Consider the following 23,153-nt stretch of genomic DNA (forward strand, 5'->3'; position numbering starts at 1 on the left):
AAGGTTTTGGTTTCACTAAACAAAAGAAATAGGTAGTTCATCACAAATGCAATATTTGGGTACAATATACTATAACAAGGAAGAATCTGAGAAAACAAGGAGCAAAACAACAAAGAAAAAAAAGCACCTGAAAGCACATATGTGATATACAATACCTAATGAACATGACAAACAGGATGCAGTCATGCGTATGATGCATCATACAAAAGGAACACTCATAGATTAAAGTGTTAGGCTATGAAGATCGGTAACAAACCTGACTGTGTGTGAGAGCTGTAAGGCAAGGAGGTGTTCTTCCACTGAATTAGCAAATGTATCTATTGAGGAGCTGTTACTAATGGATTCACTCAGTTTATTCCACTCTCTTATCGCTAAAGGAAAGAATGAATTCTTAAAGCAATCGGTATGAAAAGAATGCTCATTGAGTGTTTGTGTGTTTTTATGCCGCGTTGGCCGTGTTTCATTTCTGGAGATGTATCTAGAGGTATCAATATTAAGCTTGTTATGTAAGAGCTGGTACAAAAGTTTAGAACGGGCTAGTACAGCTCGGTTTTGTACTGTTAGGATTCCGGCTTTGTTAAGTAGTTCGGTGGGCGAGTCTGTTAATTTATGTTTATTGTATATATACCATAGAACTTTCCTTTGTGCACCATCTAGTTTCTTAATTAGTTGTTTAGTGTGTGGAAACCAGATAACACTTGCGTACTCAAGGACTGACCTGACGAAAGTTTTGTAAGCCAGAAGTTTTGTAGCGGGTGGTGCTAGTCGCAGGTGTCTTCCAAGAAAGAAAAGGCGTTTCATTGCAGTTGCTGTGACATTATTTATACGGGAGTTCCATCTGAAGTCATGTGTTAACGTTAATCCGAACTACTTGTGTTCATGAACTCGTATTAGTGGTACGTCGTTAACGGTATACAAAAAGCTCGAGTTATTTTTTTTTCTGGTGATTGAAAGAACAGCATATTTCTTAGTATTGATGGTCATCTGCCAGTGGGCACACCAGTTAGACGCAGCTTTGAAGTCGTTGTCTATAGTTATATGGTCATCATACGAGTTGATATTTCGATAAAGGATGCAGTCATCCGCAAATAGCCTAATGTTTCCGATGATTTTTGCGGGTAGGTCATTAATAAAAATTAGAAATAAAAGGGGAGCCAGAACGCTTCCTTGGGGGACTCCCGATGTTAGCCGGGCTGTCTGGGAAATCTGTCCATTCACTTCCACAAACTGGGTACGGTTAGTAAGATAGTCACAAATCCAGTCAATTATGGGGCCTGTACATAATGTAGCCTCAAGTTTCCTTATGAGCTTTTTCTGTGATACCCGATCAAATGCCTTCGAGAAATCGAGTAGGATGAGGTCTGTTTGTCTGTGTTGGTCAATATTAAATGATATGTCGTGGGTTAGTTCCAGTAGGTGAGTGATTGTAGAAAGGCCTCTGCGAAAGTCATGCTGATATGGTAATATGATACTCTCCTTGTCTAAGAAAACTGTTATATGTTTTAGTATGATGTGTTCTAGAAGTTCGCACACGGTACTCGTAAGCGAGATCGGCCGAAAGTTGGACGGGTCTTTGGGGTAGTTTCCCATCGTCAGATGTGAAGATAGAAGAAAAGTAGTTATTTAGTGAATTATCACTTTATTTGCTAGTTTTGGGCGACACTTGGGGATCACGTTATGCCTTAGGATTAAGGTAGTTCCAGAATTTGCTTGGTGAATTTCTTAGAAATCCTTGAAGTGTGTTTGTGTAAAAGTTTGACTTCGCTGTCTTTATTCTAGATTTCATGTCTTGGATAGCCAGAGTAAGGTTACTTCGAGATGAAGGTTTAGGTGCTAGTTTCATTGATTTTTCAGACGTTTGACTTTACGTTTGGCATGAATGATGTCACGTGAGATCCAGGGATTGTGCTTTCTCGTTTTTTTAGGTTTAAAAGGTACATACTTAGAAATACAATGAAACATAATTTTTTTGGAACCATGCCACAATGTTTTGATGTTTGTAGTGGAACCTATTGAAAGTTCTTCAAAGGCGGTAAATTCGTTAGATAAGTAGTCAATAATACTCGTATCATCTCCTCTACTGAAGTCCGGCTAAGTGATGCGTGGTTATCAACTGTCCTTATCAACCTGATCAGAATTTTCCGGATCATTATCGACCCTTATAGCTCTACAGCACCTTATGCATCCGCGTCGAACCATTATGAACCGTGATGAGAACCATATAAACCCCTTTCACTCCTTATAACCTTTATCAATTCATTGACTGATTATCTGCCAGTGTTGTGCGACGCAAAGTGCATGAGTCCTTAGAGATTGGTCGCAATTCGGTCGTTGAAGGAACGCCCCAACGGAATGCGCATCCCACGACCACCAAAACGTATTGGGGATGTGGCGTCATTGGCAGTAAACTTTCGCAGTCGCAATTTTTCTGGTTCTAAAGTGCTCGAAGTAGGCTGTACATGTGGTCCCAGACGTGGGCTTTATTCCACCATCACCAAATCTTTCAGCGTCGCTTTCATAAAAACTGTTCTCTGTTGGCATTTGTTTTCTTACTGCCGGTACAACATAATCATGTGGTTCAGATAAATTCGCCTTCTGCAAGCGTGGGTGTGCAAGCCCACGGGCATGGAAAAAAAGAAGCCGCTTTGAACGGCAGTGTTCAGAATGTGCCCTGCTGGAAACAGCGCATCGGCCGTAGATCGAGGATGTCTTGCAGCGAGTACCGTTACCGATAATTACAAGATCGTTCTTCCTCCTTTGCCATTAATAAGAGCAGTTCTCGACTCCTCGGAAACTTTCTCGCATTTGTCCGCGCCTGTCTTCCCCTAAAGGGGCCGAACGGGTAAAAAGCCACGTAAAGTGTTTTTTCGAAAGGCGCTCCGCTGGCGTCTTGTATAAGAATCCGTTAGACTGCGGCAAGGTGTACAATGGCCAGGCTGGACGCTGTATAAATGACCGCCTGCGAGAGCATGCTCTATTAATCAAGAATGGGACTGGGTCGCATTTTCCGTATCACTGCAAAGTGTGCACATGTAAACCTTTGCTTGAAAACACATGCATATTACGAAAAAGTAAGGATACGGTGATAGCAATCTTGCATCGACTTAACATTCGGGAAGAACATTAAACAAAGTGCAACTGCTTGTCGTGTACCGCAGTGATCACAAGGAGAGGAGAGAGAGAGAGAGAGCAAATGATAAAGGAAAGGTAGGGAGGTTAACCAGGACTGAGCCCGGTTGGCTACCCTACACTGCGGAAAGGTAAAAGGGGACGGAAAGTATAAAAGAGGAAGAGAAAGTCTACTGGGTATATCGTTCGGTCACTCAGTCCGGATCACAGACGCTGACTCAATCTAGTAGTCTACAAATATCGCAGCAAAGCTTTTGTGGCCTTATGTAGCTGCGATATGCGAGGCCATGGTCCCGATATCTTCTTCAAGATGAACGGTGTTCTCTCTAGCTGATTGAGAGCTGTGCAGAGGTCATGTCTTTCATTTCGAAAGGATGGGCAGTAGCGCAGTAGATGTTCTATAGTTTCGTCGGCACCGCAGGCATTACAGTCGGCGCTATCAGTCATTCCAATAAAAACGTATATGCATTGGTGAATGCGACGCCCAAGCGTAAGCGGCCCAGCATTGTTTCCTCATTTCGCAGAAGCCCTGGTAACAGCCGCAGTTGCATAGAGGGGTCAAGGTAATGCTATCGTTCTTGGGTGAATTCAGGTGTATGCCACTCCTCTATTGTCATACGGTGTGCTACCTTGCTTAGGTGTTGGGCTGCATCGATCCGCGATAAAGGTACAGAAAAGAGGAATGCTCCTTCGCGTGCTTTCCAAGCAGCTTCATCAGCGAGGTCGTTGCCGGAGATACCGCAATGGCCAGCCAGCCACTGAAACACAACGTCGTGTCCTTTCGCTATCATACGATGGTGCATTTCTCGTATCTCCGACACTAGTTGTTCACACGACCCGCGACGAAGAGATGACAGAAGACATTATAAGGCCGCCTTCGAATCGCAGAATATCGCCCACCAATTAGCAGGTTGCATGTTAATGTAATCAATGACACCTCGGAGGGCAACAAGCTCCCATCCGGTCGATGTTGTCATGTGAGAAATCTTGTATCGGACGCTAATTGATCGTGATGGTATAACCACTGCACCGGTGGAGCTGGTCTGAGTGGAAGAGCTATCCGTATATATGTGGACTCGGCCAAAGTAGAAGGTGTTAAACAATCCAAAGCTGCTCGCTTCAGGGCCAAGGTAGGCAGGTCGGTCTTCTTGCTTATCCCTGGAACCGTGAGACGCACTTGAGGTTGTTTTAAACACCACAAAGCTGAGGTTGAACGTGCTGAGGGTGTGAAGCCCGATGGTAGACAGGCACGATGGATGCTGACCTCGTTGGAGAAGGACGCCTGTGGTTTTCGTTCTGGCAGGCAGGCAAGAGAGCTTGATTGCATGCGTGAACCATGACGAACATGGGCCCTAAGCGCGTCGATGCTAATGTAAGTCGTGATCTGATGGTCTCGAGCCATTATAATGGTTCCTGCTGTTGAGGCGCTCCGCGGAAGTCCTAGGCAAACACGTTGTGCCTGTGCTTGCACGCTCTGGTGTTCTCGAAGGTTTGACTTGCATGCTTTAGCAAGCACGGGAGAACTATAACGTAACAATCCGATAAAAAGTGATCGATATAACTGTAGCATGCAGCCCACTGACGATCCTCATGTTTTGCCTTCGATAGACTTGAAGAAATGAACAGTAGATGTGAGCTTCTTCTTCAAGTGGGCAACATGAGGGCTCCAAGAGAGGTCCCGGTAGATAATGACACCCAAAAACCGATGATTTATCTTGTAGGAGATAGGCTGGACATTAATGCATACTGGATAACAAGACACTGGTTTTCGTGCAAAAGCGACTAACGCACATTTTTCTGTTGAGATGGTAAGGCCTTGCGTGTGAAGATAGTGAGATGCCTGTGTTGCGGCTTTCTGCAGCCTTGCGCGAACCTGCGGACGAGTGACCGCTGATGACCAGGTGCAGATGTCGTCGGCATAGATTGAGACACTCACTGTTTCCGGTAAGGATTCGGCCAGCCCAAGAAGCGCGAGGTTGAAAAGAATGGGGCTTAGAATCCCACCTTGGGGAACTCCTCGGCATATGTAGTGGTCGGTAGTCGGACCATCTTCCGTATGTACGAACAAGGCCCTTTCTGTCAAGTAGTTTCTGATCCACCGATATACTAGCCCTCTTAGTTCAATTGTCAAAAGTACTTCTAGAATGGGTTGATGGGAAACATTGTCGTAAGCGCCTTTCACGTCCAGAAAGAGCGCTACTGATAATCGTTTCCAAGATTTTTGCTGTTCTACAGATGACACTAAATCGATGACACTGTCAATCGATGAACGGCCTCGTCGAAATCCCGCCATAGAATCGGCGTAAATCTTGTGGTGTTCTAGGTACCATTCGAGACGCATGAGGATCATGCGTTCCATGAGTTTCCCCACGCAGCTGGCAAGTGCAATAGGCCGATACGATGCCAGTTCGAGCGGCGACTTTCCTGCTTTTAGTAGCGGTACCAGGTGGCTGCGTTTCCACTCCTGCGGGACGACACCATCTTGCCATGAACTATTAAAAAGGCTGAGGAGTTCTCTTCGTGCTTCTCGGCCTATGTGGCGCAAAGCAGTATATGTTATGCCATCGGGCCCTGGTGAAGATGAACACCTACAGAGCGTCATAGCAGCTTCTAACCTTTCCATAGAGAATAGAGCCCCCATACTGGTATCTCGTGGACCGGGGATGTCGCTTAAAGCCATGTCAGGGACTAAAACTGTGCCGCCGGTGATTTGCGTGCAAAATTTCTCTGCAACGTCTATCTCCCGGCGGTTTTGATACAGAGCGAGGGCTTTGGCGTTGCTGGGGTCTTGAGCAAAGACCCCGTAGGGTACGCCACACACAGGACTATGGCTTGCGGGGATCTAGTGACTCGCAAAAGCATTTCCATCTTTGATCCGCTAGCTTATCCATTCGGCGTCTTATCTTCTTTTGCATGCGCCGAGCTTCTCTGAGGTGAAACCTTGACTTTGTGCGCCTGTACCTTCCTTCAGCACGGCGACGTATAGTACGAAGCCTTTCCAATTCAATGTCATTCTCTGTACGCTTTTTCGAATGTGTGAAGCAACGCGTGCAATCTTGTATTGCGTCTGCAATTAGGTCTTCTAATCTGCGTGCGATATGTTTCTTGCAGGTGTCTTCTATTCGATCTTGAAAGACTGACCAATCGATTTGGCGAGATAGATCCGGTAATGCGGCGTCTAGACCATTGATTCGCACATAGGTAGAATTATGATCACTTCCATGGGTTTCCATATCAGTGAGCCACTGCACGCTCGCAGTCAGGCAACGTGACACCAAAGTCAAGTCAAGGCAGCTACTGTACGTTGTTCCTCGCAGAAATGTCGGACTTCCGTTATTTAGAAGACACTGATGCAAAGGATATTACTGACCTCTCCCTCGCACTTATCCTGGAGCTTCCCCATATATGGTGGTGAGCGTTAAAGTCCTCGGTTATTATCCAAGGACCGGGAGTAGTAGCCATAATATCTTCGTCTTTTGCTGTCAAACTGACTTGTTGGGGCTAGGTAGACGCCAATAATAGTAAAAGACAGCCTCTTCTTTTTCGCACTAACACAGACGTATTGGTTACCGTCGTGGGGCGCTACGGGTAGCGAAAAATACGTTAGGTCCTTGCGAATGTAAACCAGAACCGCACTACTACGGACACACATTGTTGAAACAAAAGGTTCATATCCTGATAGTCTTATGGAAACTGATAGGTTCGGTTCACAGATCACCAGTATAGGAAAGTGGTAGTCAAACACGAACATTCGAAAATCCGAAATACGTGACCTTAGGCCTCTCACATTCCATTGGAATATGGAGGCACTTCTGACATCATCCCGGAATGATCGCTGTTGCTGTCGATGAGCCGCGGTTCTGCTGTAGAAGTTCTCAAGCACTGGACTTCTGAAGGCTCGCTAGAACCGGATTGATGGCATCAAGCACTTTCAACGCACTTCGAGCTGTTGGTGTCTGTATCTTGTCCAGAAGACCACGAATAGCACTCACCAGAGAGCTGATCATGACAACAATTTGTTGCTCTTGGTCCGTCAGTTTATCAGGAACAGTCGAAGTGTCTCTAGCTGTAGAAGTCTCATTGCGCTCAGTAGGAGCATGTAGCCTCGGGAGTGCAGGCCACGCGTCAGCAGCAGGGCTGTTCGTTGCATCTTTGTCCTTTGAGCTGACTGCGTTTGGCCTTGCCGGAAGAGTGGGTGGCAGTGTACGTGGCTGGCGCTCTGCAGAGGCTTTGGAGGTTCGTGAGTGACGTCGGCGATGCGATCGTCGCCGCCTAATAGATGTTGCTGCTTCTCGGTGAGACGGGTCGTCTCTAACCATTTTCCTCAATATTACCATTTCCTTGCGAATTAAAGGGCATTCCTTCGAAGAGGCATCGTGAGGGCCGCTGCAGTTTGTGCACTTCAGCACACTGGCTTCGCACGTGTTAGTGGTGTGGGGCCCCATGCAGCGAGAACAGACGGTAGTGTTCTTGCACACACTGCTCACATGCCCAAACTTCATGCACTTCCAGCACTGTAGCGGTTTTGGCATGAATTGGCAAACTGCGTGTCGGAAGTGGCCTACTTTTGCATGCGATGGTAGGGATTCGCCTTTAAATATGATTTTGACCCACTGTGACGTGCCGAGACGAAACGCGTTTGTGATGATGGTGTTTTCTGTAGCTGGCTTGATTGAGATCGACAGATCGGAGTCAACAGCGGTCTCATCAACATCGTAAATTACGCCACTACTGATTTCTTTGCCCAGCGGAATATGAGGGCGGACTTTCATCCCGTCAAGTTCCGTGACATTGCGCAAAGAATCCAACGCAGCCACGTGTTCTACGTCAATCGCTAGGACGTTCTTACGGGTGTTCACTCTGATGTCTTTGATTTCATTTGGAACGAGTGCCTCTAGATGTGAAGACACGGCTTGCCTGTTGAGGCGTCTCAGGTAGTCAGTAGCGAGAACTGGCGTGAACAGGATGGTGAGCTTCTCGGTATTCTGCGAAAATCTCACGGTGGACTCACTCGAATTCGAGGATGCGCTGAGAAACCTTCGTTTTGCTTTATGACTCCGCACCAGCTCGAAGGCGTTGTAACAAGAATCTTCACCGCTGACATAGTATTGCATCGTGTCGTCGCTGTCAGTGTCGCTCTCGGTGCCGTTGCGCTTCCTGGAGGCAGCCGCCGCGGGCACTGCCGACTCCGGCGGACAGGCGTTAGACTCCATTTCCATCGCAGTTAAGGAGGAAATAGCAGTTCACTGGCAAAGTCCAAACAATCCACAAAATAAGTAGAGCAGGAGGACTCGGTGATATTATTAGTACTACAATTAATACAATGGTCAAGAAGTAAATCATGACAATGGGGATCTTTGAGTAAATGTCTCTTTATTCGCCCAATACTAAACTCATAATTGTAAAACTGAACATAGCAAATCCATGACATAGGAAAACCCCAACATAGCAAAACTAACCATAGCGCCAGCTTCATTGGACTTCCCTCTTCAGAGGTTGGAAGAGCTGTGATTTTTTTTTCTCGTGGGCATCTGCACAAAACTGCCGCGCGACTGGCCGCTCGAGGCACTTTGTGCGTATTCGCGGGCTTCTTTCACCATAGGAAAAACACTTTTATGTAGCATATATTCAGCAACAGAAAGCCGTATCGAAAGTTTTTATGTTCCTTTACAATTTCCTCATTAACATTGTTCATCTAATTATAATATCTGAGAAGTTGTTTAAATAAGTAGGTCCAATTCTGTAATTAGGCGGAATGCAAAAAATAATCTGAGTATCTCCAAGCGACGAAGCAATATTACCTTGGTTCTGTCCAGCTATGTACCATTTGCATATTTTCAAACCTTGGTGCATGATAGTTGTGACACCCCGTATAACAGTTAATAAATGCCTAAAACCGACAGAACAAATATTGATTAGTGCACCAAACATCTTGGGAACATGCCTCTTACTAGTTGAGCATGAATGTCAACCTATGTTTGCAGTAATTCCCCTAGAAAAGTGAGCTGAACTTGTCTATTAGGAATCATTCGCCAGCTTCTGTATCGTAGTGAGTGGAGAATTCTAATTTCGTGCGAATATTGGCCCTGAATATTCCTCAAGGGTGGCCTAGTGAGTTCACATGCTTGGATATATATATATATATATATATATATATATATATATATATATATATATATATATATATATATATATATATATACCCAGGCTACACATTCACTGCACAACACGTTCTGCACGTTCTGCACTGACTTGTCTGCATCGAGACGCGTAATATTTAGTGTCTGTTTAGTGAACAACAAGAACTATGCTAATCCCTTTGGATGTTGTTCTCTTTCTTTCAGGAAACAAGTGGGAGTCCATGGAAATAGTATGGGAAAAGAACGTTTTTCTACACTGATGTTCCTGTTTTACCATCGAATACTTCCGGATACTGAAAATAAACATGTTCTTACCCGCTGGATAGCGTTTTATTCTAAAGGTTAAGCATATGACAGAAGAAATCTGATGCTTCAGCAAGATGTAGCACATCGAAGCCAGCATTACGGTGGTTACGTTCAGCAGATGCCATCTTTAACGACAGCGCAAGAAAGCGTGTGCTTAGCAAGAGCGATAATATATGCCCTTGATGGAGCGCTTTCAAAAAGGTAATGTGGAAAGAGACCGTCGTTCTATTTGTGGCATGCGCGGAAGATTGCGCGTGTAATAATTCTAAAAGCAGCCGTGAACACTCATCATTGTATTCGGTGTTAATAAAGGCTGAATTCGAATTTACCTTAACGCCTGATCTTTCTGGGTGCTCGGCCAGGGGTTTCAAGGAACATTGTCTTTTGCCACTTTAGTATTTTGAGTTTTCTGGCTTCATCAATGCAGGTCTGTCTGGAAGTCTTATCACGGGATTCTATACACAAAACAGGGAAGGTTATTGCATTGTTGTCGAATTTTAAAGGGGTGGTTCTAGAGCATCTTTATAGGAACAAGTCACACTCGACGTTATAGTCTGGAAATTGTTGACAGTGAATACATCTCTCCAGAGACGTAAGTGATCGAAGCCAACTTATGTTGTTTTGCACTTACTGGAGGGGTGCTAGCAGTGCGTATTTGTGCAGGCCATTAGTTGATGAGTGCATGCGTTGTTAGCCAAGCCGTTTCTACCTTTTCGCAAAGCACTGTCGCGCACGTCAGCTGTGGAGGACGGGTGAGTAGGGCCGCTGCTGCTATGCTGGACAAGAGAAGTTGAGATGGGGTCCGGAAGGTTTTCCGGTGTGTTAGGCTTTTCGGTGGACGTTCCTTCTTAGTGCCATGGTTTCAGCCGGACACGAAATTGGGCGTGGTTGCGACAGCGTGACTATGCTAAGCAACAGGAGGGGACGCCACATGACGCTCACCATCAAAGGAGGTTTATTTCAGGAAAACATTATATGTGATACGTAACTGTCGCATGACCTTCACCCGACTCCTGGGCGTACACTAAGATTACTATCAAAAACAACCTCCAAGTTGCACAGCATTCGAAGGTGTCACATGCGTCGAAACATAAAAGCAAATGGAAATGCAAATAACAGCACCAGGAAAAAGAAAACCGAATAATGGTAAAAAAAAACATCAATAAGTGCTGTCACACCTACGTCGGCTCAATAGGCATGCAGAAGCCGCGCAAACGCCTTGCATTCAACGTTTAGTACTTGCCTACTCACCTTCACTATATATTATCCTACAGTAAAATAAAGCTAGCCATTACACCCGGAGACAATTTTTCATTCACTTCCGGATGCATGGGGGTAACGGACCAGTGGTGACGGTGCCACAAACAAAACAAAAGGCAGTCCTGCAGGACATCGCTACTGCACGAACCAAACGCCAGTCATGGGCCACGTTCTACTTTGTGTATCTACTGTGTATCTTTTTCAGTTTTACGCACTGATTTACTCACATTACGCTGATGTCGTGTCTATATAAAGTAGCAACAGGATCACAAGAATAAATTGTTGGTAATAGCGTCTGTGCGTATGTACATGTGCCTTTTTCATCCGTGACCAGTTCGTGCTTTTTAAAGTTCTTATGGATTACCAACGCACCCAAACCCAGCGTTTTTAGATCTCCTTAGATCAGCGTTAGCGATCTAAAAACGTTGCCCAAACCGCCGCCCTGGCGGTCTGTCTCCCTCCCAGTTGCCTTTCAAAAACGTAAGCGGGCAAACAGATTCAATGAGACTGGCTATTACCGTTACGCCAGCAGTAATAAATTGTTTTACGGATTAAATGTGACACCTCTTCGAGTCAGTGTGCGCTCTTGTGTGAAGGTGAAAAATACGTAATTTGATCCCATCGAGTTACTTCACCCCTTGATCCTGATCAAAACACTGCTTTAACGCAGCACCAGCGTTACGACTAAGTGACCTAAGTGCACATGTTAGAAGGAAGTACCTTCTAAGCATTGTTAGTTGAAACTTGGTGAAACTCTGCCAATATATTGAAATATAATTTCTTAAAAATTATGCGCATTCAGTTACGGTGGTGCGTTGCCGTGAAGTTCCACACCCGCCGTGGTTGCTCAGTGGCTATGGTGTTGGGCTGCTGAGCACGAGGTCACGGGATCGAATCCCGGCCACGGCGGCCGCATTTTAATGGCGGCAAAATTCTGAAACACTCGTGCACTTACAGTTAGGTGCACGTTAAAGAACCCCAGGTGGTCGAAATTTTCGGAGTCCTCCACTACAGCGTGCCTCGTAATCTGAAAGTGGTTTTGGCACGTAAAACCCAATAATTTATATATGTATGTATGTATGTATGTATGTATGTATGTATGTATGTATGTATGTATGTATGTATGTATGTATGTATGTATGTATATATATATTTATATACATATATATATATGAAGTTCCATATAAAGCCAAAGTGGCAATGTCCGAAATTCCTGGACATGTGAACCGATAACTTTATTTTCCCACCATCTTTGAACCGAACGTTATGGGAGATCTGTTCCAAACTGGTCATACAAACGAATCAGGAGGCACTGTGGACACTCCCTGATAAGGGCCGCCGTGGAACTAAAAGAGACCACATACGGTCGCGATAAAGAGGGAAATATTTTTATTCTGAAATTCAGTAAATTTCAATGAAATTCGGGGCTATCGCGTGCCAAAACTAAAATTGATTATGAGGTATGCCATAGTGGGGGGTTTCACAGCGCACGCTGCTCTTTATGTTCTAGCACACAGAACCCCGTTATTTTTTACATCAATTTAAAAGACGATTTTGTGCCTAATGCTGCTTCGTTGTAACTGAACTTGCACAGCGAAATTGCTTTTCTTTGCATCGTCCGCTAAAATTCTCGGCCCCCATGCTTACCCGATTCCTTTGTAAGAAATTCACAAGTACCATCGTATGCACACCTCGCGAGAAAATTCAGCTCTTGCCGAGACGTGGACTGATATTGCCACATGTTTGCATCTCACTCTGGACAATCAGCCTGATGTCAATAGTTATATTGACTGATGATGACCAGGAAATGATGGCTTTTTGTCAGACCTGATGAGAATAAAGTAGCAGTGCAAGTGGCCATCATTGTACATAAAGAGCATAATAAATAAGCAAGCTTATGCAGCATACTGCACTGTACTTTTACACATTTTCAGCAACACGGGAGGGCACTCCGATAAAGTACCGAAACTTCTGGGCTTCCCATTGTGGTCTCCCCAAATGCGGGCTCCCCAATGTGGTCCTTGTCAAACCACATTTCAGTGATTGGCAAAAACAATGTAACACTGCAGTACAGTAAGGTGGCAATTGCATTTGATGACTTTCCTTTCTTTCTGCCTCTTCTACATCCTCTACAAATGATAGCCTAATTTCACGAATTTCCACAACGAGCATACAATGTTCCTAAGACCTATGTCAGAAGTAATAGCCACATTCACAAGGAAGGTTGAACATCGAATATCATGGAGGAATGGGCACTCAAGACAGCGGTTAAACATGTTATTCATGCAATTTCCCATGTACTTACAAACATATTTCCAACGTGTGCTTCTTGGTGTTTTCCCACGTGGCCATCATAATACACAACAAAGGGTGACTAATACCTTCTCTAATTATCAACTAATATGCATCTTCAGAAAGGTTTGTTTTGATTTCTAACAAACTTTGCTGAGGTCTCCCTGACAAAAAGCTGCGACATACAGCTTGAATGTGCCTGAAGGCCCTCACATGGCAGCTCTAAGTCTCCTATCGGCAAACATACAACGTATGACACATTCATCTATTAGGATATACAATTGCAATGTAGCAAATTACCATCTTGGCCACATTTGTACAATGGATGTGAGAAAATCAGTCTGACATACTTAATTTCTTTGACCAAGTATGTGCTGCAATATTATAAGCATCACAAACTTGCTTATGAAAAAACAAATCTACCGAGCTGGTGCTTTCTGCACAGACTTTTACTTCTGGAATAAGAGAAGAAAAATTTAGTATTGGGCTTAATATTGCATTGCTCTAAAGCATTATACTTCATGAATGATCAATTCCTTTGCAAGTTCAATTATTTTGGTGGTATTCCTGCAAATCTGTCATTAATATTTTCACACCTGCATTATAGCATAGAATTTGTTTATATTTCCGAACACTTATTGTGCACTCAATTTTTTAGAATAGTTGTTTTATAGGAAAGCTGCTATAGCCATTCATACTTATTCTGTACATTAACAATAACAACATTATTATTATTGATAGCTCTACCAAATACATCTAAGCCGACAACACCAACTTGTTTGTCTCTGGTCACACGAGTACCGACTTGAATACGGCAGTCGAGCAAACAAATATATGCAGCGTTCACATATGGACGCTCAATAATGGTCTAAAAGCAAACGAGGAAAAAACAAAGGCTGCTTTATTTCACAAGCTCAGTAAAGCTGTAGAACATCTGGTTGTTGAGAGTGAAGGAGGACATGTAGAATCGCCACAGTCTTTCCAGTCTTTATGGAATTTATTTCTCAATAAACAATCTCCTGAGATAATCACTTGGACTACTTTGCACAGAAGCTATTTAACACAACAGGTTGTATACGCTGCCATTGCACGTCCTTTCATGTGCCCGTGAATGCTTTGCTCTATACCACCGTTTTCCTCCACATTCAATTACGGCGCGCTCATTTGGGTTACAACAGCAGTCAACTTAAGAAAACTACATTTACAAAAAATTTTCGAAGCAAATAATAGGCAAGATGCCATATGGATACCATACAGATCCACTGCTTAAAAAGTAAAATATAGGGAAATGTCAGCCGCTCCTCAGTTATAGGCTATGCATACCAATAAATTTTCAAGAAAACAAGAAAAATGTGGCTCGCTAACTACGCTGGCTCAACTTATTGGAAATGTCACTCATTTCCACACCCGGAATCCAGAGCCCTCGAAAGTTGATGGATGCTGAACGAAATATGGCAAATAGATGCTGTAAGTTTACATTACCAACATAAGTTAAATGTTATGTTTTTTTTCAAACCAGGGATTGTTCATGTGGGTACTGATTCCCACAAGGAGATACATGCTTTCTTTCTAAGAAAAGCCACGCTGTCAATCTTTTATTTGACATCATGTAATAAAAAAATTCTACAGTCCCGGCTTTTGTACAAAGATCGTACTAGATTTTATTAAATTTTGTTACTCCACTGTACAGCTGCTTCTTGTAATGTCATTAATTCCGTCACAGCTTGGGATAATAACGGGAATGCACTGGGCTAATTTGAAGTTACGTGTAGGTAAACGTTAAAAATAATGCATATTTCTGTAACAGTTCCTGCGACATTCTATCCCACTACATTTCCTCAATGAATGATGTACCATGACTAGTGCTATGAGCGCTTTATCTATATATATATATATTTATATATATATATATATATATATATATATATATATATATATAAAGCATTTATACTGACCGCTACACGATCACTGCCATGCCGTAATTGTGCTTACATTAGCAGTTTGCATAGAGTCAATTCGCATGTATGATAATGCTGTAGCCTGCTGTACGCCACCAGGGCCACAGTTCAAGGCATTCATCAAAACAATTTTTTTCTCGTACTCCTGATGTCATTTAACAATGCTGAATAACCAAAATTGAAAATGAATCCACAACTTCTATGTGTTTTATTTAGTGCATATCAAAGAAAGATGTAACTGCTGACAGCGTAACTGTGGTCAGCAGTGGGAAGATGTGGTTAGGGGGAACATGGACAGGGAGAGAAGTTAACGGATGTTTACTAATGGTGCTCGTCACTGCAAGCGTGTCAATACATTGTAACAGCATGTGAGCAGCAGCAAGAACAGGGAAAGTATACGTGATCGCTCAAGGCACACTCTAGGCATGTGAAGAAATGTCGTTTGCTGCTTTGTTCCCATCTTAAGTATGTATACCCTATATACCAGTTATCTGTTCTCCAGTCCTGTTTACAAAAAGCCAGCATGAAGCAGAACATGTGGACGTTTCACCTGCGATGCGTTTTCCATTTTTGTTCAATATGTGCACATTTGCTAAGGAACTAAGATATGACAACAGGGAGTATCAGCATGGTATCACCAAAGTGCATGTCACTGATGCGACCTCAAAGAAAACGAAGGGAGGGCATGTGCATTCCTGAAAGCAAAAGCATAGCAGATGATCCGCTCGCTGGCTAGTGTTTCGTGCACATACACTGACATTCCATGCAGTCAGCGCTTGTCGAATGAGGCTTAAATACATGTGTCACGTAACCCTAAAAAGCCTGATTGAGTGTGCCGCAGAAAGCACTCTTTTCAATTTGTCGTTCAGGCGATCAGGCTGCAACCAGCTGACTAAATGGCGTTGCCTGCTCGAGTCTTCTGTGCGTGATCGCACATGTGCTTTATCAGCATACTCTCGTTCACACACGTGAAGAAGCAAATCTTGCATGAAAGTGACCTGTACCGTGCGTGGGTTGCACGATGGTAGGACAAGGACTGGCTCTGTGCCTTGTGAATGGGTAGATGTCACACTTGAACGGCTTTTCACCTGTGTGCATACGCAGGTGACGATTGTACGTTCCCACTTGAGTGAAAGCTGCAGAGCAGACGCTGCATTTGAAGGGCTTCTCTCCGCTGTGCTTCCATAGGTGAATGCTCAGCACACTTATGTAATGCGCAACATGAGGGCAGTGGGGGCACTGGTACACTCCTTTCTTCGAAGGTTTGTCCTTTCCGTCAGCAACATTTCGGTCACTCACAGGTAAGCTTGGCATGAATTGCATGGTTCCGTTACTGTTCGTTCCTGCCTCGCTGTCATTCTCCGAACTTGTATGAACAGGTGCTTTGCCGTGGTTCACTCCACTATTTGTTTCTGAAACAGCGGTGTTTTATAAGGAGAAATTCACCCCGCACCGTGGCCACACAAAAAGCAATCCAAGGTTTAACATCACAACTTCTTAAACAAAGACAAAGCAAAGAACAGATTTGCGCCGGCATTCCATGGCTTTTCAGGAAAAATAGTGAATGTCCTTATCTGTTGTTTGGTTTTGTACTTGTTCAATAGGTTGCACTGTTATACCTTGAACCTTGCCCTAGAACCAACTAGCTCCATCTTTAAAAATACAAAAACAGAACTGCAAAAGTATCGCTCCCACTTTGCTGGCTCTTAATGCATGTTACTACTTTATGGGTCAGTGTCCCCTCAGCCGGGGTTGACTTCATCAATGCAAATATAAGGGACCAATGGCGCAGAACCTATGGCTCAGCATGGCCATTGACACGTGCACTTTTTCTACCACTCTGAGCTTTTATAACATATTTTAATTGTTCATTGTTGACTTTACGCAATTAAGAGTAACCGAACAAGGGATGTCTGCGGCTGGAGCTATAACGTTTCAACAAAGGGACTTGTATTTGTTGGAACAACACATTTTGCTCGACAATGACAATGAAAATGCATTCGTAAAAGCAATGCCTATTCTAGGCACAGTAAACGTCAACATTCATCATCATTGCACTGGATGAAGCAATGCACACTGTAAACATTGGCAATTTTCTCAATATACACACAGCTTTATTTGTGCAATATAAGACAACAATATCATATATATTATCACTTCTTTTCACAGTTGATCAGAGGCATCCAAGAATTAAACACTTGTGCTGATCGCACAAACAAAATGACAAGGGGAAAAAAAGACATGGGTGATAATTAGGATGCTGCAGTAGCAGTTGCAGCCTTATAATTTATAAAGAATAACAACTTCCGACATATATAAAACTTTCAAAATAATATCTGCTAACGTTTAAATTCACAAGTACTTAGGTGTGAGCTCACAATATTCTGAATGAGGAACAACACCTTGGCATAACGTATTGGCAAAATGTGCTCTTTATGAGCACTATCAAACAATTGTAATTTTTAATCTGCACTTCATTTTGACTTGCACTAATTAAAGCTTGTTATTTGACAAACGAACATTTGCTTTGGTAAAATTAGCAACATGCAGGAAGCTATATGATAAATTTAAGAAGCTATAAGACTTCAAATGTAGTGCAATAAAACGAATGACTAAACATGAAGTGGGAACTGTAATACAACAGCGCAATAACATGATCAGAATAAATCATCACCATACATCTGCTAGGGCAAACAATTTTTTAGAACATATTGCCTACACATTTTGGTGTCTATCTAAAGCAAAGTATTCTTTTTCTATGACCACATTTTTCTAATTATTAGCCCACCTCTTTTTTTTGGGGGGGGGGTCGTACAAGTGAACTCATTTACTACAGTCAAATGCATCCAACCGAGAAATACCTTGCATAATCCGTTATTTATTACAAGTACATATTTGCTAGACATCCGATAAAGGCGAGAAACAGCTACACCGTCATATCTCTGTCCATTACGCTGTATAAAATTTGACTGTAGAGATTTCAGCCTCCTTCAACTGTGTTTCTTTTTTTCACTGCATCACCTTCACAACTATAATTTTTCATCCTTCTTTGCTAACACACGCTACCATTTTTGCATCTCTTGTCATAGAGGAGAACTTATCATTCTACAGCTCATCGTCCAGTCTGTTGCATGAGTCACACGTTTCTTTGTTATCTTTCAGGTTGGCCCTATAGGTCAGTACTCGTATAAATACACTCATTCATGCCCTCTTTCCCAAGGATAGCTATCGGTAAGCTGCCGTGCATCATCTGAATTTGTCTGCTGTGACTTTCATTTATTCATCCACAGGTCTACTCACGATCTGGACCCCTCACGACTACTGGGCCTTCCTTGTTTGCTTCAAGAGGCTGACTACAAATTGTAAATGCCTGTTCCCCTGCCAGGCTAGTAATAAAGAATGCTTGGCATGTGCAAATATTCGAAACTTTCACATAACAAATTGAATAGTGACCTATTTGATCCGGTTTTCGGATGGAATAGTCACTATTTATGAATGCAAATATGCTTAAAATACTTTTCTAATATTTCAAAATGTGAACTGCACCAAACTGAACTTAAAATTGAAGTAAAAGTACGGTAATATTTCAACCCTGCAGGCACAGTATTGACATAAAACATAAGAACCTGCGTAGTGGAGCAGACTACATGGCTTAGGTAGCCATACTTTACATGCTATACTCATGCCATACTCTCTTCAGAGTCCTGCGCATGTGAAGCAACCAGTTTGTAGTTCTGCATGCACCATTTGTGCTTCTATTCAACACTTCATAGCATACTACATAATGACAGAAACTTGCCAAGTTTACAAATACTAGGATGTGAACATTGTTTTATATGAATTGTGATACAGGCTGTTCATTATTAAAAAGAGCTATTGGATTTCACTTTTGGCACTGCTACATTCGTATTCAATTTGGTTTGAGAAATCACTATTCGCACATTTCTAAAAGATGCCAAACTCTATAGCTAGTGAATGTCGATGATTCTATTGGTTCACACACTGTACAGTTGTATTATATTGCAACCTGAAAATTCATATATTTATGACTGCAATAGAAAGCACAGTGGAACCTTCTTAAACAAAGTTGTATCCAACAAGTAAATACCTTCGTCAAACAGCGCAAAATGAGACAAAGCATGGCAAAAAAGCTGGGACTAAGACAAGCACTATCTACTTAGAATTCCCCGGATGGCACCAGTTTCGAGACAGCCACCGTCCAACTTGCACAAAATTGCGCTGTTTCATTTCCTTCTTTTGGAAAACACTGTTTTATGCACTGAAGCACAAAGGTAACTGTAATGTCAATGCATTTTGTCGGACTTTTTGAAAATTCACTCTAATTTGATATGCCCTTCATAACTCGCTAGCTACATTTAGCAGATTGAAATAATATAAATGCTGGAAAGTAATGAAAAGTTCTTTATCGTAATTATGTGATTTATTCAATTAATCTTTTTGATACATGGGCCGCTTTATCAAGTAGCTTATCTAAAGGGTCAAAATTGTGCTTTCTTCCACAGGCAACTCTTAAATATTTGGTGCAACTAAAATAACATCGTGTATTTTAGTATACAGACCTGCATTTTGATTTGAGATAAACTTAAAGCAGGATTTTGTACTCATGGCTTTTTTAACTCAAACTTTGGAGCATGATTGTTTTTTTTTCTGCATTATACACTTCACCATCATCATCCATGCTTAGTACCTTGGCTGGTAATCTCACCATCACTTCTCTGATGGTGAGATTTGCATTATTGCAAATCAACCAAAAGTTCTATTTTTTGTTACAAAAGTATTTTCTCACTACAAGTTCACTAGTCTTTCAATAAAAAAAACTGCTTACTTTCCAAAACGAAGTTCTGTGCTTCAAAAATGTAAAGACGATACAAGCCTACGCTCCAACCTCCAATGCTGATAATGATCAAGTAGATGAGTTTTTTGAAGATTTGTAATTAACCACGAGAAAAGGGCAAACTCAGTATACTGTAGCGGCCGACTTCAATGCAAAAGTGGGGAAAACGACGGCTGGTATACAAGCAACTGGCAATTACGGCATCGGTTCTAGAAACCCTAGAGGAGATATATTGGTAGAATTCGCGGAAAGGAATAAGCTGCTAATAATGAGCACCTTCAGAAAACAGCAACAAAAAATGGACATGGAAGAGCCCTAATGGTGATACAAGGAATGTAATCCATTTCATACTTTCTGCCGATCCCACCATATTGCACGATGCAGAAATGTAGGGTAGGGTAAAATGCAGTGATCATAGGTTCGCGAGGACAAGGATTCAGCTCATTTTTAAGAGAGAAAGAGTAAAATTGGCCAGGAAGAAGCAGGCCAATAAAGACGTTGTAAGGGTAACGGCAGGCCAATTCAGGCTGCTACCTGCAAACAAATATGCAGCCCTAGGACAGAGAGATGAAAATGACATTGCGGTTCCCACTATGGCGGGAATAAAAACGTAACTGGGCTGGCTTTAAAGGTAGCAATTGAAGTGAGAGGTAAGGCACCAAGGCAACGAGTACACAAGCTGTCTCAAGTAAAAAAGGACCTAGTAAAGAAACGACAAATAGTGAAAATGTCCAACTTAACAGATAAGATAGAATTCGCAGAACTTTCAAAACTGATCCACAAGGAGAAAATAAAGGTTATTCGAATTTTACCTTAACAAAGACAGAAGAAGCAGTAATAAAGGGTCGCAGCGTGAATTCACTGAGAAGAAAACTTGACATGGGACAAGCCGAGATGTAAGCACTGAAATATAAGCAGATAATGTCATCAGCGATTTAGAAGATATAGTAAAAAGCAACGGCACAACAGCATACTGATCTGTACAATATCCCGAGCAGCCAGGACATCTCCATTGAGTATAGCAATGAACAGGTTACAGAGTTCTATTACTTGCAATGATAGATGGACTTTAGAAGACACGAAAAGAGGAAAGTCGTTTGGAGAAGGCGGAATAACAGTCGATTTATGCAATGATGGAGGAGACATCGTGCATGAAAAGCTTGCGGCCCGTTATAAGAAATATCTCGCGACTTGCAGGGTACCTGAGAACTGGAATTATGTCCAAATTATGCTAATCCACAAAAGGGAGAGGTTAAAGAATTGAAAAAATAGGCCAATTACCTTACTTCCTGTAATATATAAAATATATACCAAAATATTATCCGATAGAATAAGGGAAACACTGAACTCTAGTCAAGCAAGGGAACAGGTTGACTTCAGGAAGGGATACTCTACAATAGCTCGCATTCATGTCAATAATCAGGTTATCGAGAAATCCGCAGAGTAGAATAGGCGTCTCTATATGATTTTCATAGATTATGAAAAAGCATTTGATTCAGTAGAAATACCAGCAGCCATAGAGGCATTGGGTAATCAAGGAATACAGACCGCTTATATAAATACGCTGGAAAATATCTACAGAGATTCCACAGCCACCTTTGTTCTACACAAGAAAAGTATGAAGATACCTATAAAGAAAGGGGTCAGACAAGGATACGCGATCTCTGCAATGCTATTCACTGCGTGGTTGGAGGAAGTATTGAAGGTATAAAGTTGGGACGGCTTATGGGTAAGGATGGACGGTGACCACCTCTGCAATATTCAGCTTGCACATGACATTGTCCTGTTCAGCAACACTGGATACGAGTTAGAAGAAAGTGTAAGAGTGAGAGTGTAAGAGTGAGGTTGAAGAATAATATGCTAAAAACAGAGATAATGGTCAATAGCCTGGCAAGGAAACAAGAGTTCAGGATCGCCAGTCAGCCTCTACACTCTCCGAAGAATATGTTTGCCTAGGTCAATTACTCACAGCGGACCTTGATCATGAGAAGCAAATTTACAGAAGAATAAAATTGTGCTGGAGCGCATACGGCGTACATACTCAGATCCTTATTAGAAGCTTACCATTATCACTAAAAAGAAAGGAGTACAATCAGTGCATCCTACCGGTGCTAACATATAGGGCAGAGACATGGAGACTGACAAAGAAGCTAGAAAAGAACTGAAGCGCCGCACAAAGGGCAATAGAACGCAGCCTAATAGGCGCAATGTGTAGGTTGTATGACCGGTGGATCATTAGGGTACAGAATGGGTGCCAATAGAAGGGAAACAGTCGAGGACGGCCACAGACTAGGTGTGGTGATGAAATTAAGAAATTCGCAGGCACAAGATGGAATCGGTTGGCGCAGCGCAGGGGTCTGGGGAGATCGCAGGGAGATGTGTTAGTCCTGCAGTGGTCTTAAAATAGGTTGTTGGGGATGATGATGATATGCTCTTCGAAAACTAACTGCGAAGCTCGTCACAAGCTATCTTGAAAAATACCGCATACATTCAAACGCACAACACGGTCTTTGAACTGGTTACTCTGTTACAACTGCAGTAAGTTCCTTAATAGAAATTATAAGCAGATCACTTACCAACAAATACTTCGCGCTTAGCGTAATCTAGGATATTAGAAGAGCGTTTGACTCGGTAGATGAAAGTCTACTGTTACGAAAATTGTTGTATTCATATAGGAGGTTGTGGTCAAGTACGGCACCAGGGTAATCCTGCTCTGGTGAGCGAGTGCGTTGCCGGTTCTGGTCACCGGGATCAGGCCGCACTCTAGGCCTGTTCATGCAATGTTTATCAAAACGCGGATTTTTTTTTATCCGGTGGAAAATTGTGCGGCACCAGGATTCGCACCACCGTCCTCTTGCACGCGAGGAGGATGCTCTACCTCTACGCCACCGCTGCATGGTTCCTCAGGGGACTAAGGGGACCAATTCCAATGTATGCTCACTGACCTGGTTAGGCAAAACAGAAGGGTGGGTGTAAAAATTATTCTGCAGAAAACTAAAGTAATCTTTAACAGTCTCGGAAGAGAACAGCAGTTTACGATAGGTAGTGATGCACTGGAAGTGGTAAGGGCAGTAGTGACCGATACTCCGGATCATGACACTAAAATAATCAGGAGAATAAGAATGGGCTGGTGTGCGTATGGCAGACATTCTAAGATCATGAACAGCAGGTTATCATTATCCCTCAAGAGAAAGCTGTACAACAGCTGTGTCT

The 23,153-nt window shown here is 42.7% G+C and overlaps 2 protein-coding genes across 2 annotated transcripts in view; both read left to right on the forward strand.

Moving 5' to 3' along the window:
- Nucleotides 1-9,590, forward strand: part of LOC135908315 (uncharacterized) — a 259,955-nt gene extending 250,365 nt beyond the window's left edge. Inside the window, exon 8 of the mRNA XM_070541266.1 lies at nt 9,474-9,590. Coding sequence (XP_070397367.1) covers nt 9,474-9,500 — 27 coding nt within the window. The 3' untranslated portion in view covers nt 9,501-9,590. The remainder of the gene's footprint in view (nt 1-9,473) is intronic.
- LOC135908314 (uncharacterized) overlaps nt 1-23,153 on the forward strand; it is a 494,518-nt gene that overhangs the window by 253,959 nt on the left and 217,406 nt on the right. The gene's annotated exons all lie outside the window — the stretch shown is intronic.

The sequence above is a fragment of the Dermacentor albipictus genome, chromosome 6 (assembly GCF_038994185.2).
Source record: "Dermacentor albipictus isolate Rhodes 1998 colony chromosome 6, USDA_Dalb.pri_finalv2, whole genome shotgun sequence".
NCBI lineage: Eukaryota > Metazoa > Arthropoda > Arachnida > Ixodida > Ixodidae > Dermacentor > Dermacentor albipictus.